An 18,980-nucleotide genomic window follows, 5' to 3' on the forward strand; every position below is an offset into this window, starting at 1 on the left:
CAATATTCACATCATCATTGCTGCCAATTTTGTTTCCATCATGTCTCTCTTTAGTTTTTTAATTTGTTCCTTTATTAAGTTTTTTGGCATCTTTAGCTCGTATTATGTCGATTATTTCAATCCCTCCCCTTTTTTTCAGTGAAGCTGGCTCAAATGAGCCGGAAACATGTTTGAATTTAATTACTCCATCTAATGATGGAATATATGATGTACTGAATAGGAGGATACACTCAATGTTTTGCCTTTGTAAAGTGAAAACGAACACAGAACCCGAGAACGAGAGATTGACAATCGATGTATGCGTTGTGATATACAGGTTTCAATAAACATCGCACTTTTGCGCGTGTTTCTCGTATTAATAAACGTTGATATTTCATTTGAAAGCAGCCAAAGAGTGAAGAACTTACGGCCATTGGCGTAAAAAGCTGAAATGGTGGGATTTGAATGTTTGAAGTTCACCAAAAAAAATAAGCTAAAATCGGGAGAAATAATAGAATAATTGGGGGGGGGGGGGGGAACTCTCGAAAATCTGGAGTCTCCTGGGTAAATCGGGAAAGTTGGCAGGTATGGGATGGAGGAATTCATCTCAGTTCTATGTCACCGGACAGAGGAAGGGTCTCAAATTTAAATCCACCAAAAAAAGTGAATAGAGGCAAAACTCTTCAGATATGTGGATTCACAGCTTTACCAATTAGGAGCAGACCTCCTTCTTCTTCTCCTTCTTCTTCTTCTTCTTCTTCTTCTTCTTCTTCTTCTTCTTCTTCTGTTGCTTTCTCCCCACATCCTAGTTGGACTTTGGATGCACACTATGTCACACATATGGATTTGGCCCCATTTTACGGCCTGATGTCAACCTTATGTGGAGGGATGTATTCACTATTACATGTTTCTGTGGTGGTTGGTAGTGTGGTGTGGTGTGTTGTATGTAGATGTGCACTGAGACAAACACAAATACTCAGTCCCTGAGCCAGAGAAATTAACCATACACAGTTAAAATCCCTATCTGACTGGGGTTCGGCCTGGAGCCTTCTGAACTTAAGGTTGCTACACTAACTATTGTGCCCAGGAGCCAGACACTGGAGCACAATCATACTTGCAAAATTAAGCAATGATCTATACAAGGAAGCAAAAGAAAAAGGCAATTTATGACCGGACCTGGATATGGATAAAGCACTGAGATAATCAACATTTCAGACTAAGCAAGCAGTGTCTGAGGTACCTTCATTGCAGCGTCGCTCTGCTGTTCCCTGTCCACTGTGACACATGCAGTCATGCCCCTTCACTCTAGAAAGGTAGGTATCCCACTATACAAGTGGGCTTCCATTGATTTCCGTCAGAATATCTCGTGTCTTTTTTTTTTTTTCGATGGAGGCAGTTAAAGAGAAGGAAATCTGTTGTGGAAAAGACAGAAGCAGGAGCATATGTGGTGCAGAAAAATCACTAGTAGGAGAGTGGAACATGGTATATGGAAGTCTTAAGGACCTTACCCCCCCCCCGCTTCTAATCTTGAGTCATACCAGGAAGTGCTAGAGTGGCTGGAAGCCCATTATGAAATTTACAATAACATGATCAAAGCATTTGACTTTAACATTCCCACGATAACAAGTATAGGACTCGATCCCTATGATCGTGCTGATGATGTTTGTAGTTTTAAGGGGCCTAACATCGAAGGTCATCGGCCCCCCTATGATCGCAACAGTCAATGTCAGATGATAAAATATTTTATGAACCTTTTTGAACTAACATCTCATAACACCATGCAAAATTGCAATGGGAAAACCCTTGACTTAATTCTTACCAATTATACTCAATTAGAAGTTTCCAGGGATACATTCGCTCTTTTACCGGAAGATAAACACCACCCTTCATTAAAATTAAATTTACTACTAAAAATGCTCAAGAGAATTTCAGGCTAAAAATGGAAACAGGATTTAATTTTAGGAAAGCTAAATTTGAGAAGCTGTACACAGAATTAAGGGATGCTGACTGGAATGAACTATTCAATAGCACGGAAATAAATTCAGCAGTAAATACTTTTTACAGTCAACTGTACACAGTATTGCGGAGAAACATTCACGTGCCCAATTCACAGAGGCTTAGTAAATACCCCTCCTGGTTCACAAGAGAAATTATTAGGGAGACTTAAAAGAGAAAGATTTCCATAGGAAGTGTAAGGGCATCTCCCAATACAGTGATATGAAATTTAAGTAACTCAGAAGCAAAATTAAGGCAGATATTAAAGTAGCTTTATAGGAAATACGTAACGACTATTGAAGACATCATTACATATGATTGTAAAAAATTTGGTCTTATGTAAAAAGTAGAAAACGTAACTTAGGAACTTGTAATAATACCGTATTTCACGGCATAATCGTCGCACTTTTTTACAAAAATTTTCGAAAAAAAATGTAGGGTGCGACCATTATACGATGAATATTTAATACCAGTATTTGTATTACTCAAAAAATGTATTTATAACTAAATTGTATTTGATACAAATTTAAGATGCACGTAATACTCGTGTTTATACATCAAAATAATTAAAATAGTCTAAAACAAAATTCATAATTTTTCGCAACAATTCGGCGAACGTTTTTCCAACCTGAAAATAAAAATGAACGTATTAAGTTAATTTGTCATTAATTTGAGTATTAAAGTTAAAATATTACACTTGCAAAAAATTATCGCTTTGTTATGAAATGCGGACTTACCGGTACAAAATTTATTCCAAATCTTCGGTGTCGCTATCGCAGGTTTCGCTATCTGATGCGCCGTCCTCGCCTCTGTTAATACCAGTATCAGATCCTTCGTCTCCCTGCCACACTGCGTCATCTTCGGAACCGTCTAGTGCATTCGAAATCCCAGTCCTTTTGAAGCTCTTGGAGACTAGTTCAGGTGGTATAAGATCCCAACTCTTCTTCACCCACGAGCATAACAAGTCCAAGGGTGGACGCCTGATATTTCCGGCGGGCGTCAATTGCTGATCGCCGCTCATCATCCACTCGTTGTAAAATCGACGTAAGTGGTCTTTAAAGGGTTTATTAACACATACGTCTAATGGCTGCAAAGCATATGTTAGGCCACCAGGAATGACTATCTGTCGTGTCTTATTTGTAATGAGAATTTGCTTCACTTCGTTCACGAGGTGACCTCGGAAACTATCTAAAACAAGCAGAGCTGGTTGTTTTAGTAGTGCACCAGGTCTTCTATTCCACATAGTTTTAACCCAGTCCAGCATGAGTTCTACGTCCATCCAACCCTTTGGTTGCACTCGTACATGAATTCCACGGGGAAACTGTATATTCTTAGGCATCGTTTTCCTCTTGAAAATTATGTAAGGCGGCAACTTTCTCCCGTCAGCTGTAATGGCTAGCATTGCCGTGCATCGCAACTTCTCACTACCGCTGGTTTTCATGAATACACTCCGTGATCCTTTTAGCGCAATAGTGCTGTTGCGAGGCATATCAAAAAAGATTGGAGTCTGATCGGCATTACCGATTTGAGAAAGCAAGTACGAAGTTTCCTTGCGCAAACGTACGACAAATTGGTGAAAATTTACAATCTTGTCCGTGTAATCAGCAGGCAACTTTTGGCTTAGTGTTGTTCTCCTTCGCACTGACAGATTGTGTCGTCGCATGAACCCCTTAATCCACCCACGAGTCGCCTTAAACTGAGTTAGGCCTACCAGTATGTTGTGTTTGCGCGCTACCTCCTGTCTCTTAATTTGTAACATTTCATATGATACACTGCAGCCATTGTTACATATTTCACTGACGTACCTAAACACTTCTTCGTCAATTATAGGAAACTTCCCTGTTTTAGGACCTCTAAACGCGCGTCTAGAAGGGTTTGTGCTTTTTAGCTTGTTTTTTACTTTCCGCCAGTCACGCACCAACTTTTCACTCACAGAAAATTTTCTTTCTGCAGCTCTGTTCCCGTGCTGTTCAGCGAAGGCAATTACGCTTAGCGTGAAGCCCGCAGAATAGTTTCTATATATACCCATAATCGCTTATAAATGCTTCACACGTTAATGTTTTGCGATATAAATGACTTTCCGTAATTGTTCACTATTAAAACAAATTATTTCTGCAAACACCCAAAACACAAATTAAAAACTTAAATTCTCACGCACACATGTCTACAGTAATCACGTAAATCTGAAACAAATAAATGCATCTGTGATCTGTCCATTCCAGAGCAGCCAATACTGTTAAGCAGCAAGGAAGCATGCAACAATTTATCAGTTTAGCTCGTTGGTTGCGACACACTACTGCGCTTGCGCAAAGCTCGCAAACCGAAGCTCTAGCTAGTGCGGTGTAGATCTACTGTATAGTTGACTGTATTCCGAGACGTCAGTAACAAACATTCATTTTTTTCAATTTCTTTTAAACATACGGTAATTAGGTTAATATTTCTTCCAGTTATTGATGATTTTACATTACATTACTGACGAGTTTATAAAATAAAACTTTAATAGCATTGGATAATAATTATCTTGACTGCTTGGATAGAAGTTTTCATCCCATGCCCGGACACTTATGACGTAGTAGTAAGATAAGAGTCTAGCGATGACAACTGAGACATCGTAAATAATTCGGCTGAATAATTCCGTGGAAATCTGCGTTATTGTCTTGGATTTCACTTCGTGCGCAATAACACAGGAGCCGGCCCCATGGTGTAGGGGTAGCGTGCTTGCCTCTTACACGGAGGCCTCGGGTTCAATTCACGGCCGGGTCAGGGAATTTTACCTGTATCTGAGGGCTGGTTCGAGGTCCATTCAACCTACCTAGCCGGTATTTCCTGGCGACGTTGCCGATAAGCGATAACTTACAGCCTTACGTATTTCAAATGGGAACTCATAATATGTAGGTGGTGAATAAATAGTACACTGTCTCGCGACCACGTTGTCAAACTGCCGATAGCCTACCGGTAAGCATAATATGTAGGTGGTGAATAAATAGTACACTGTCTCGCGACCACGTTGTCAAACTGCCGATAGTCTACCGGTAAGCCATGCGTCGTACATATACCGGTATTATTTATTTATACGTTGTGCAACATGTCGCAAACGTGACTGTGTTGCCAAATTGCCCGTAAACCATACACGTATTGAAATTGCGCATTCATGTGCAACTTACGTTGCAGTTCCATTTACCTTTTAACCAGATTAGTGAACAAAATTTGGACGTGCGACGATTATGTAATTAAAGGTTTAAAGTCCGATTTTTGTATTGAAAATAAAGGATGCGACGATTACGCGGTGGCGACGATTATGCCGTGAAATACGGTATGTGGTACAATAATACGGACTTAAAGGGTGGTGAATCAATTGTGGATGGCTTTGCTAGGTATTTCAAATCGGTCTACACTGCTCTGTACAATATTCCGGCAGATAATACGAGTGACCCAGAAGCTTTACACATCGACAAAATAACGATGGAAGACATTGACAGAGCAATGAGAAAATTAAAGCCGAAGCCATCTGCGGGTCCGGATCAGATACCTCCATATATAGTTAAGAGGTGTGCGGAAATTCATAGGAAGCCATTATATCGCCGCTGTTCAGGCAAAAGGTTATATCTCGCACTGTTCTCTCTACTATCCACTATTTTCCTTAAGACTTGTCATGCCTCTCAGCCACATACAAATATGCAGTCCAGCAAAACAATTTTCGTTGTGCTCATTTTCGTATGCTAATGTGTAAAGGAAAATGAACCTTAAGAAAATTATACTGTAGGGGTGCGTAAATAAATCGTGCAAACATACATTCATAGAAGCGGTAAGGTAAGGTTCATTTTCCTTTATAAGTAAGCAAAGGAAAATGAACACAACGAATATTGTTCTGATGGACTAAATATCCATATGTGCCTGGGAGGCGTGACCACTCTTAAGCAAAACAATGGATGTGAAGAGCATTGTGAGATATAACCTTTTGCCCGAACAGTGACGATATTTTCCTTATAATCTTGCTCTTAAAACACAAACTTTTCCTCGTGTTTGCCCCATGTTGAAATCAGGTGATCAGCTGTTAATTAAAAACTATCGAACAAAGTGAATCCTATCAGCTACTTCAAAAATTTTTGAGTTTATTCCTCATATTAAGATTATCTTACACAATGGACCACTAATATCTGACCAGCAACATGGGTTTGTATCTAGTAGATCTACAGTCACACAACTTGTCCAAAAAAACAGTGTCAGAACTAACAGGTTCAACTAACAAAACTTGTCAATGTCTTCCACAACAAAATATGCTGTTAATAGGGTGTATGGTTATCCCAAACGGCCACACATGCTTCGCAGCGACATGGTATGCTCTCTATCAGATGGTCCAAGAGCTCTTGTGGCAGTCGATCCCATTCCTCCGAAAGGGCAATGCGAAGGTCTTGGAGGGTCCTTGGTGGAGGCTGACGGGATGCCAATTCGCCTCCCCAATGCATCCCAGGCATGTTCTATAGGATTCACATCCGCAGACCTTGATGGCCTGTCCATGCGATGAATGTCATCCCCAGCCAGAAATTCATCTACCAGAGCAGCGCAGTGCAGTCGGGCATTATCGTCCACTAAGAGGAAGTCTGGACCAACCGCACCTCTGAAGAGTCAAACGTGTGGTCTCAGTACCTCATCCCTGTATCTCCGAGCGTTAACACTGTTCCTCGGACCACCCATGAAGATGTGCAGGTCCGTACAGCCATTCAACACGATGCCGCCCCACACCATGATGCCACCACCACCATACTGGTCCCGTTCCACGATATTCCTGTGGTTGTATTGGCTACCTGGTTCTCTCCAGATTAATGTGCGATGGGAATCGTTCTGAAAAATGAAGCAGGATTCATCTGTGAAGAGCACATGCCTCCATTCGCTCACGGTCCAGTTTCGATGTTGACGGCTCCACAGTAAATGGGCCCGTATCTGTGCTGGAGTGAGCGGGACGCACACCGCTGTACGTCGAGCAAACAGCCCTACTGTTCTGAACCTCCGATACAAAGTTTGCCAGGAAACGGCAACCCCTGACACAGATGCAAGCTCCGCCGACAATTGTCTTTCAGGTGCACTTTGATTTTGTCGGGTGGTTAAGGCCAGATACCGGTCCTGCGGTGGGGTGGTTACCCTTGATCGACCTGGTACTGGCCTACGACTAACATCTCCTGTGTCTCAAAATCGTCTCCAAAGCCTGGAAATGACACTTTGTGGCACATTCAAGGATACGGCAACTTCGGTCTGTGTCTGGCCTGCTTCCAGGCGGCCGAGTATTCTACCCCGCAAAATTGCATCCAAATGGCGTTGTTGTGCCATTATGTTGTCACGTTCACCACGAGGCTAAACTCTGCATACTATAACAGGGCAAACATGACTGAGGGAATATGGGGCGCAGGCACTGGCTGTGTTTACCTTGCGGTTACGCTGCTAGTAAAAGCAGGGAACAATCCTTTCCTATACAGAGCGAACATGTAAGGTTGGTAGGTGCATATGTCGTGCGATTTGCGGACTATTTCTGGTTGCCCTGCTTACTCGTAACTTATGCTTAACTTTTGGACACTGGTGTAATAGGAAACAATATGTTTAGTATCTTGGAAATTCCTGTATGGAATACAATGTAAATTCGGGAATCGTTCAGGGTTCGAACCTGAGCCCAATTATGTTCGTGATTTTCACAAATGATTTGCCTAAACATGTAAAAAATTCCAATTGTCTCCTTTACGCCGATGACTTGAAAATATTCAGACCAGTTAGTTCAACACAAGACTGCCTCTTACTACAAAAGGACCTTGATGATATCCTAATGTGGATCAATATGAACAAATTAAAATTTAACGTCTCAAAATGTGCAACAATGTCATTTATCCAGAAAAAAAAAATCTTTCCATACAAACTGGGTCCAAACGCCCTGCAGGAAGTGGATGTTGACCACGTCAGTGATCTTGGCACCCAGCTTGATAAGGGTCTTGCTTTCTCAGCTCATGTAAACAAGGTCAGGAGAGGGCTAACAGACATTGGGATATATCATACAGAACACAAAACTGTTCAGTACTCTGTAATGCCTTTGTACAAAAACACTGGAATACCGTATGCTAGCATTGTATGGAATCCAAGGTTTGATAAATATTTTAGGTTAATCGAAAGAGTGAAAAAATGTTTTGTAAGATTCCTACATCACCAAAAACATGGCTTCTACCCATTTATTGTGCCATTTACTAACTAGTGTCCGAGTGACCAGCCTTGAAAATCAGAGGAAAATAATTTATGCCAAGTACCTGCATAAATTATTAAACAATAAAATAAATAATATGAATTTACTGGCGTTATTGAATTTTTGTGTACCTCGCCTGCGCTCAAGAGAACACAGCACGTTTAGGACTGAAAGAGCTCTAACAACCATCCACAACCATTCGCCACTCTACAGGTTATGTAACACCTATAATGAAGCTGTTAGCATAGAAAATAACTTGGACTTCGACATGTCAATATCCAAATTCATAAAACCTTTTGCAGCTACACTGCCGCAACACTAAGAATTAACATCCCACTGAAAGTTATTTTAGGTACTGAATAAGTTAGTTATTAAGTTTTTTAGTTATTAAATTCTAAGACTTGTATCAATGTAATTGAATGAATGATTTAGTTAATTGTATTTTTAGTTATTAAGATCGAAGACTTGTGTCAATGTAATTTAATAAGTACTTTAAAGATTTTTAGCAATTACATTAAATAAATAAATAAATAAATAAATAAATAAATAAATAAATAAATAAATAAATAAATAAATAAATAAATAAAAGAAATGAGGTAGTATATGTTGGATTCATACATACATGATGTAGGCTTTTTGGGCTTATGCCATGTCCAGAAAGTAAGGTGAAATTCTTTACGTTTCCCAGAGAACTTCGCTCTGCGTCTTCAGAAAAAAATCTTGACTGTTCACGATGAAGACTTCTCCAGGAATGAAAGTTTGAATTTAGACGTTAGTAATAGAAGTGAAGGTGGTATGTTAATTCGGCATGAGATAGCTCGCCGTACGTGGTACAGCGCTAGCATTCGAAGCGGAAGCTGACTGCACCATCAGAATGAAGTCTAGGAGGGGCACATAACAGGTGTACACACATTATGAAAGTATGACACTGACACAAGCCTGGAATGAAACATCGGGTGATGAGGAACGTACGAAATAACAGGAGTGAAGGTGAAGGGCCAGGGAAGAGAACTACCTACATAAATCCTTAAGTGCTGGCATCCGTGTATTACTTAATTGATAGTCAGTGTCCCTGTTGAAATTGTTAGGATTTCTACGTATTTCCGTAGCTTGACGTATAATCCTGGACCTGTAGTGTCCAGTGTGGGTAAGAACTCGAGCATCTAGAAACACAACATCATGACCCGACGATAGGGCGTCCTCAGCTGTTGCTGATTTGTCTGGCTGGTTGAGACTAATCTTTAGTTTGTGTTCTTTGATAGGAGTACCAATAGACCGGCATGTTTGGCCAATGAATACCTTGCCGCAAGTACAGGGAATTTTGTATACCCCAGGATGTAAAAGTGGAGACAATTTGTCCTTGGTTTTACTTACACTGTGAGCAATTTTAGTGGTGGTGCCAAATACAATATAAAAAACGTATATTTACTATTAAATGTTTCTGTGGTGGTTGTTAGTGTAATGTGATGTGTTGTGTGTAGATGAGCATTGAAACAACATCTCTGAGCCAGAGGAATTAACCATACACAGTTAAAATCCCTCGTCCAATTGGGAGTCGAGCACATCACCATGTACAGTACATCTGAACAACCAGGAATGTTTGCACACATTTGAAGAAACTTCGAGTGGTCGACAACTTCAAAAACTTCATTGGCAGAATCACAACAACAGTTTCATAAGCAATATTCAAAGGACACATACATTTTTTGAAAAAAAAAAGCCAATCCAGATTAATAAAAGCCAGTAAAATAACATTCTTGTGTACTCTTAAAGTAACTGGCTGTATTATGGTTTCTAGAGATGTTTATACAATCTGCTTACATCCCACCGACATAGACTGGTCTTAAGCAGACCCTACACGGTCAATAAAACTGTCAGTACCGAAAAGAGAAGAAGAAGAAGAAGAAGAAGAAGAAGAAGATCAAACAGCCATCAATCAGATGAAGGACGGAAAGGCAGTGGGACCAGATAAAGTAGAAGCAGAGTTCTTAAAACTGATGGATGAACATCATGTAAAATGGTTGACCAAAATTTTACAACCGAATTTATGTATCCGGGAACATTCCATCGGAATGGCTCAAATCAGAGTTCATCACCTTGCCAAAAAAGCCTAACGCAAACCAATGTGGAGATTACCGCACAATAAGCTTGATGAGTCATCTCTTGAAAGTGTTCTTGAGAGTGATACACAAAATATAAAGACTGTGTGAAGATCAGATAGCCCCTAATCAATTTGGGTTTATTAAAGCAGTAGGTACGAGAGAAGCTTTGTTCAGTGTGCAGGTCCTCTTTCAGAGATGTAGAGATGTAAATAAGAATGTATTTGCTTGTTTCATAGACTACCAGAAAGCCTTTGACTGTGTAAAACATGAAAAATTGATGGAGATTTTGAGAAATATTGGAGTGGAGGAAAGAGATCTGCAAATCATCAAGATGCTGTACTGGAATCAAACAGCGGTGTTGTGTGTTGAAGGAGAACACACCGAAGCAGTCAAAATCCTGAGAGGAGTGAGGCAGGGATGCATCTTGTCACATATACTATTTAATTTGTATTCAGAATACATATTTAGAGAAGCCTTGGAAGATCCAGAAGAAGGAATTTTGATAAATGGAATGAGATTAAACAACATTCGGTATGCTGATGATACAATTATATTTGCTGATACCATCCAAGCACTACAATCACTAATGGATAGAATTGTAAGAGTCAGCAGCCAATACGGGCTTGAAATAAACACCGCAAAGACAAAACTCATGGTTATAAGTAAGGAAAATATTTCCGGAATAAACTTGGTTATAAATCAAAAGAGTATAGAAAGGGTAAAACAATATTCATACCTTGGAACCATAAAAAATGAAGACTGGGATTGCTCACAAGAAGTCAAGGTACGCATTGGAAAAGCAAAAAGTGTGTTCCAGAAAATGAGTAATGTGTTTAAAAGCCACAATCTAACTTTAGGGACTAAAATCAGACTTCTGCACTGTTATGTATTTTCTGTTCTTTTATATGGTGTAGAGACATGGACCTTAAATAAAAACACAGAGAAGAAGCTGGAGGCCTTTGAAACATGGCTTTATAGGTGGATCCTGAGAATATCTTGGACCCAGAGAATGACAAACGTGGAAGTAATGAGAAGGATGAACACAACACCTCAGTTGATCAAGATAGTGAAATGCCGAAAGCTGCAGTATCTGGGACATATAATGCGCAACACAGATACAACCTACTCCAAAAAATACTCCAGGGGAAAATCAACAGCAAAAGAGGTCCTGGAAGAAGACGAATATCTTGGCTTGACAATCTTAGAGGCTGGTGCAATATGTCATCAGTTGAACTGTTCCGCGCTGCCACAAACAAGACGAAAATAGCCATCATGATTGCCAACATCCGAAATGGATAGGCACCGAGAGAAGAAGATGAAGAATACTGATCGTGTGTGGACAGGAATGATGGAATGAAGGCCAGTACTGAAGCAGATCCGGATTTCCTGATCTGCGAGCATCAGTACTGTAGAGTGGTGGGGATACTGACAGTTATACTGACCATGTGAGTGCATTCGTCATTATTTCTGTCAGTATAAACGGAGCAGCGACGGACGACAAATGCATTTCTCTCCAAGGCCAAGTAGACGTGCTTGTGAAACCACCAAGTAGGCCTATTACAAAGTATATCGAGCTACATGAAACGCTGCTAGAATAAACATAACACAATACTTCACGTTTCCACAACTGCTGTACTGGTGGAAATTGGTGACATTATAGCGGAAAACTTTTAAGTCTTCAAAATTCCTATCCATTGCAAGATACCTCAATGCCACCGCTAATCTCTCTGTCACCGATAAACAGGTCTGCTTGTTTGTATTTTGCCTTATTAGAAAAGGCTCTGCCCGCCCCTGTGGTGCAGTGGTTAGTGTGATTAGCTGCCACCCCACAGAGGCCCAGGTTCGATTGCCGGCTCTGCCATGAAATCTGAAAAGTGGTATGAGGGCTGGAACGGGGTCCACTCAACCTCACAAGGTCAACTGAGTAGACGTGGGTTTGATTCCGACTTCAGCCATCCTGGAAGTGGTTTTCCGTGGTTTCCCCACTTTTCCCCCAGGCAAATGCCGGGATGGTACCTAACTTAAGGCCATGGCCGCTTCCTTCCCTCTTCCTTGTCTATCCCTTCCAATCTCCGCATCACCTCGTAAGGCCCCTGTTCAGCATAGCAGGTGAGGCCGCCTGGGCAAGGTACTGGTCATCCTCCCCAGTTGTATCCCCGACCCAGAGTCTGAAGCTTCAGGACACTGCCCTCGAAGCGGTAGAGGTGGGATCTCTCGCTGAGTTGGAGGGGAAAACTGACCCTTGAGGGTAAACAGAAGAAGAAGAAGAAAATGCTCTACCACTTCTATAATTTCACTCGTTCGGAGATAGTTCTAAATCTTCTGCTTCGATATGTTGTATTTCCCTCAACAACTTCATATGAGAATACTCTTCTCTTTTCCTAAGCCAGTCTTTAACCCATCGTTTACGTTTAACACTGCGTTTTGTGCAAAGTGCTAGTATGATACCTACACATGCCTGTCTTTTACGATCCATTTTGATAGAATACCACAACTGCATGTCATAAATCTCATTCCGTATTGACGGTTGTTGACTTTTTATTTGTAAAGTGAGGATACCGCAATGGTAAGCAAGTGCATTAATACTGACCAAAATATTGACAGTAATAATGATCGTGTAAGGTCGCTACAATATTGATGCGTACTGTCAGTATTATTGACTCAGTATTACTGATCAGTATTACTGACCGTGTAGGGTCTGTTTTATAGCGACAATGGGATAGAAAAGGGCTCGGAGTAGGAAGGAAGCGGCTGTGGCCTTAATTAAAGTTCAGCCAGAACATTTGCCTGGTGTGAAAATGGAAAACCATCTTCAGGGCTGCCAACAGTGGGGTTCGAACCCACTATCTCCCGAATGCAAGCTCATAGCAACGTGACCAAAACTGCACGGCCAACTCGCTCGGTGATGAATGTATCACATACTGTTTTTATGTACCACCAAGGGACTAAAAAGTATACAATCTTCAAACACACAATAGTAGTACAAAAAATCATTAAGAAAAGGATACTTTTAAATGCTGCCAGAATTGGGTCATTCAGTAACCACAAAACTAAGTTGCTAATGTCACTTTTCAAAGGATGTCCAACACAGGTATAAACATTATCCTCATTAACTACAGCAAAACTCATAGCCGTACTTTGAAGAATATTTAGAACTTTTCGCATATCTCCCTGTGACAGTGTAATAAGGGCTTGCTTTCCATCTTCTGTGATATTAACCCTGTAAAATGAAAAAAATAGATTAGAAAAAAAATAACGAAGAGAGTACAGTGAGTCACAGTTCAATGTCAAGGACAAAAAGGTAAAGGAAACAAACAATTCCAAATATGGACTGATTGCCATCTGAGTTATGTGGTCCACAAGGCAAATTCCATATTTACTAGTGTCTTTCCAGTAAGTCTCATGAGGCCTAATTAAACCTTTTAGGACCACGGACGGATGTTTAAAACCAGGGCCCCTAAATCAATCAATACTGATCTGCATTTAGGGCAGTCGCCCAGGTGGCAGATTCCCTATCTGTTGCTTTCCTACCCTTTTCCGAAATGATTTCAAAGAAATTGGAAATTTATTGAACATCTCCCTTGGTAAGTTATTCCAATCCCCAACTCCCCTTCCTATAAATGAATATTTGCCCCAGTTTGTCCTCTTGAATTCCAACTTTATCTTCATATCGTGATCTTTCCTACTTTTATAAACGCCATTCAAACCTATTCGTCTACTAATGTCATTCCACGCCATCTCTCCGCTGACAGCTCGGAACATACCACTTAGTCGAGCAGCTCTTCTTCTTTCTCTCAATTCTTCCCAACCCAAACATTGCAACATTTTTGTAACGCTACTTTTTTGTCGGAAATCACCCAGAACAAATCGAGCTGCTTTTCTTTGGATTTTTTCCAGTTCTTGAATCAGGTAATCCTGGTGAGGGTCCCATACACTGGAACCATACTCTAGTTGGGGTCTTACCAGAGACTTATATGCACTCTCCTTTACATCCTTACTACAACCCCTAAACACCCTCATAACCATGTGTAGAGATCGGTACCCTATATTTACAATCCCATTTATGTGATTTCCCCAGTGAAGATCTTTCCTTATATTAACACCTAGATACTTAAAATGATCCCCAAAAGGAACTTTCACCCCATCAACGCAGTAATTAAAACTGAGAGGACTTTTCCTATTTGTGAAACTCACAACCTGACTTTTAGCCCCGTTTATCAACATACCATTGCCTGCTGTCCATCTCACAACATTTTTGAGGTCACGTTGCTCACAATCTTGTAACTTATTTATCACTCTATAGAGAATAACATCATCCGCAAAAAGCCTTACCTCCGATTCCACTCCTTTACTCATATCATTTATATATATAAGAAAACATAAAGGTCCGATAACACTGCCCTGAGGAACTCCCCTCTCAACTATTACAGGGTCAGACAAAGCTTCACCTACTCTAACTCTCTGAGATCTATTTTCTAGAAATATAGCAACCCATTCAGTCACTCTTTTGTCTAGTCCAATTGCACTCATTTTTGCCAGTAGTCTCCCATGATCCACCCTATCAAATGCTTTAGACATGTCAATCGCGATACAGTCCATTTGACCTCCAGAATCCAAGATATCTGCTATATCTTGCTGGAATCCTACAAGTTGAGCTTCAGTGGAATAACCTTTCCTAAAACCGAATTGCCTTCTATCGAACCAGTTATTAATTTCACAAACATGTCTAATATAATCAGAAAGAATGCCTTCCCAAAGCTTACATACAATGCATGTCAAACTTACTGGCCTGTAATTTTCAGCTTTATGTCTATCACCCTTTCCTGGTGTGGTGAAAGAGACCCTCTTTTCATCATTTGATAAATATGTTTTAATTAAAATTGTGATATAACTTTCTCAAAACTTTGAGAAAACTATAAATTTTATTCAGAATAAAAGAACTATATTAAAACATGTTTAGGTTAATAACATTGATGAAATATTACCAGTTGGTCATCTTAGCAAATCTGGCCAAAAAAAATAGGTGATACGGTATATTGTCAGTTGGTCCTTTTCACAGGAAAGTGCATTGATGATAATAATAATAATAATAATAATAATAATAATAATAATAATAATAATAATAATCGTAATCGTATGGCCTCAGCTAATGTGTGCAGACATTTCAATTTGATGCCATCTGGCTGTCTGCTCGTCAATTTCGACGTTCCGTTTTACTCTAGGCTCACTAGATGGCAGACCGAGTAAACCGAAACTCTCTTGGGCGTCTATGGCTGAGATTTAAAGAATTTTGTCGGGTAAACACCAGATGTGTCACCAGAGATCTTTTACATACAGACATCGTATGACATGGAGTGTCGACTGGACTTTTTTCCGCCCTTCAAAAATCTGACTACCTCTGCCGGGTTTGAACCCGCTCTCTTGGGTTCCGGAGGCCGACACTCTCCACAGAGGCAGCTAGTGCATTGATGATTATCACTAATTGGTCCTACAAAGGATTAAACTCATCCCAGACCATTATTTAAACAAACTCTGGGAGAAGCTAAAACCATTAACCAAAAGACTTCAACAGCAGGCCAAAAGTAATTCTGGTAACTGCTTTAAAGCAGTCACGTCAAATTACATGAGGAAGAACAGTGTAACACTGTAAACTGGATCACTTTTAATAAAGCAGCAGTACACATGGATATTCTGACAGGTAAAGAAGCAATGTGACCATCACTGTCAAGGTTAATTCTAAAATTATTAGACTGAAAATGGATTGATGTGTGCTATAAAATGTCTTCGGTCAAAATAACATCAGACATGCAAGCAGTGATGGGATTAATCGAATACAAAATAATTGCTTGTTTGATTATTTCACTTTCTTCTTCTTTTATGACTGCATAGTATCACTTTAGTCAGTCCATTGTTCAGGTCTCTTTGAAGGGATTGTTAGGGCTTTGCAGTCCTCCCAGTACTTCTTCAGACGCTCTGATCTTCGTGCCCTTTCCTCGGTCGAAATATGCAAGTTGTTGCTTTGTTTCATGTAAGGGTAAAACGGAGGTTTGTATTCTTGAGTTTTGTATTCAATTTTATCTTATTTGTGGTGTCTTCTGCTCTAAGGCCTATTTCCTTCAGATCCTCCCATACTTCTCTGATCCATTTACATTCTGTTGTGGTATTTTTTGAGATGAGATTGTGTTGTACTAGTTGTTTCAGAAGTCTTGAATCCTGCATCCTCATAATATGTCCAAAGAATCCCAGTATCCTCTTACGCATAGTATCTGTAATAACTCTTTGTACACGACTTTGTTAGGTATTACAGTGGAACCTCGATTATCCGTTCCCGGAAAGTACGTTTTCCCGGAATATGCGTTCAAATTACGTGGTCCCGAGAGCATCGTAATTAAATCACGTTGTAAAAGTCCCGCATTATCCGTTCCTCGAAGAAACGATTTCCCGGATCAACCGTCCAGAAATTCCAGTCCCATCAATGCTAAATCCTCGATCAATCGTTTTTTAATAAATTGTATCTCACGAAAGGACGGCTATGGCATATTTATGGATCTTGGCGATCGGCGGTGAACTTGCGTAAGGGACCATCTTAGCATCGCATTCGGGTGGTATTGTTTAGAGAATCTCAGAAAATCATAGGGCAGAGAGTGGCCACAGCAATTGCTAGAAGACACAGCTACAGCTCTGCGAAGACGGAACGAGTTTCGTCAAATGTTCGCACTTATAAAACGTCCATATTATGTCCAGGGTTAGATGTTTTCTTATTTACATTTTTTCGATCGTACTGCCGAAGGGGTTTTCGGCACTTTGCTCAGGGCACTGCAGACCTAAGTGGGCTTTCAGGCAGGAATCGAAACTGTTCCTTAACACAAATTCAGTATTTTTTATATTATTGTACATGATTATGTTAGCGAGACGAAAACAGATGTTGCACCTTACATTAAAAAAAAGAAAGCCATGGGAGGTCTTGGGATTGCCTATTACTGTTACTAATGTAAGACTGGGAATTTTACGTTTTCGTGTTAAAATACCAAAAACCGCAGTCGTTTTACTTGCGCACGTTTCATTTTAAATGATTGGTATCATTTCAAACTCGTACTGACATGTGCAGCGAGCGCACTTTCCAGATGACCTCAAGGTCACGAATAACCGTAATTTCTGAAGTTTTGATATTTCTTTTATCTTTCCAATTTGATTGGATTTGTGACGCACAGAACTGAATATAATGTATTCGAGAACTTTTACGAATCGATACTTACATTCGAAACCATGTTTTCGAGTTCAACATAACCTTTAAAAGTCGATGTAGGCCTAATTTGCGCGGTACGAGATTTCCAGAAACTGACTAAGAACAGTATACCGGTGACCAAATTACAATGAAAGATTAAGAAATGAACGGATTTCGCCATAATTTTGGGTGCTCTTGTATCTAATATGCTTTATTTTATTAGATGAGAGAATTAAAAGCTACTTGTGGTCGATTGTCGTTTGGCTTGGCGTTGTTAGATTTTTCGAAGAGTTTGGCTAGCGTAATCAAAGTTGCTGAACTGAAAGAAGTTTTCACGGGAAACTGACGAAGATTCCCCTGTAAAATTGAATATAAAGTATCGAGATTTTGAACTCGCGTACCGGTAATTAATGCGGTTCGCGGTCTAACATGCCCGGCTCTCATCCAGAGGGCCCGGGTTCGATTGCGACCAGGTCAGGCAATTTTACCTGGATATAAGTCTGGTTCCAGGTCCACTTAGCCTACGTGATTACCTTTAATTGTGGAGCTACCGTATCTAATGGTGAGATGGCGACCCCGATCTACAGAGCCAGGAATATCGGCCGAGAGGATTCGTCGCACTGACGATGCGCCCCTCGTAATCTGCAGGCCTTCGGGCTGAGCAGCGGTCGCTTGGCAGGCAAAGTCTCACTGGGGCTGTAGTTTGGTTTGGTTTAGGAGTTTTTGTAAGATTATAATTATACATATTTCATTTTTGTGATGTTTAGCCAAATTGATAGTTTTCTCATTCCCGGATTTTCCGTTTTCCCGTGTTGTACGTTTTATTTTCACGGTCCCTCGAAAAACGGAGAATCGAGGTTTCACTCTATCCGCCACTGTCCATCTTTCTGGTATTTTTTGTTGATACAGGTTCTTCCAATCCTATTTTCAATTTTCTGAAGTCTGTCAGTCTTTGATTGTCTGTTTATTCTTCTTCTTCTTCTTGCTAGGGGCTTTACGTCGCACCGACACAGATACGTCTTATGGCGACGATGGGATAGGAAAGGCCTAGGAGTTGGAAGGAAGCGGCCGTGGCCTTAATTAAGGTACAGCCCCAGCATTTGCCTGGTGTGAAAATGGGAAACCACGGAAAACCATCTTCAGGGCTGCCGATAGTGGGATTCGAACCTACTATCTCCCGGATGCAAGCTCACAGCCGCGCGCCTCTATGCGCACGGCCAACTCGCCCGGTGTTTGTTTATTCAGGTGAAAAAGGGTTTCTGCTGCATATGTAGCTTCTGGTTTTATAACTGTGTTGTAGTGTTTTATTTTTGCATTTATTGATAGGCATTTCTTTTTGTAGATATTCCATGTTAATGTTTGTGCTCTAGCTAATCTATTTGTTCTTGTCTGGATTGTGTTATTACTTCTCCAAGCTATTTGAATTGAGTTATTATTTTGATTTTATTGCCATTTATGG

The 18,980-nt window shown here is 40.4% G+C and overlaps 1 protein-coding gene across 1 annotated transcript in view; it reads right to left on the reverse strand.

Annotated features, from left to right (window-relative positions):
- The window catches only part of RfC3 (replication factor C subunit RfC3), a 71,307-nt gene that overhangs the window by 15,112 nt on the left and 37,215 nt on the right, over positions 1 to 18,980 (reverse strand). The window contains exon 6 of the mRNA XM_067153466.2: positions 13,305 to 13,516. Within this exon, the coding sequence (XP_067009567.1) occupies positions 13,305 to 13,516 (212 nt within the window). The remainder of the gene's footprint in view (positions 1 to 13,304; positions 13,517 to 18,980) is intronic.

This window comes from Anabrus simplex, chromosome 9, assembly GCF_040414725.1.
Source record: "Anabrus simplex isolate iqAnaSimp1 chromosome 9, ASM4041472v1, whole genome shotgun sequence".
Taxonomy (NCBI): Eukaryota; Metazoa; Arthropoda; class Insecta; order Orthoptera; family Tettigoniidae; genus Anabrus; species Anabrus simplex.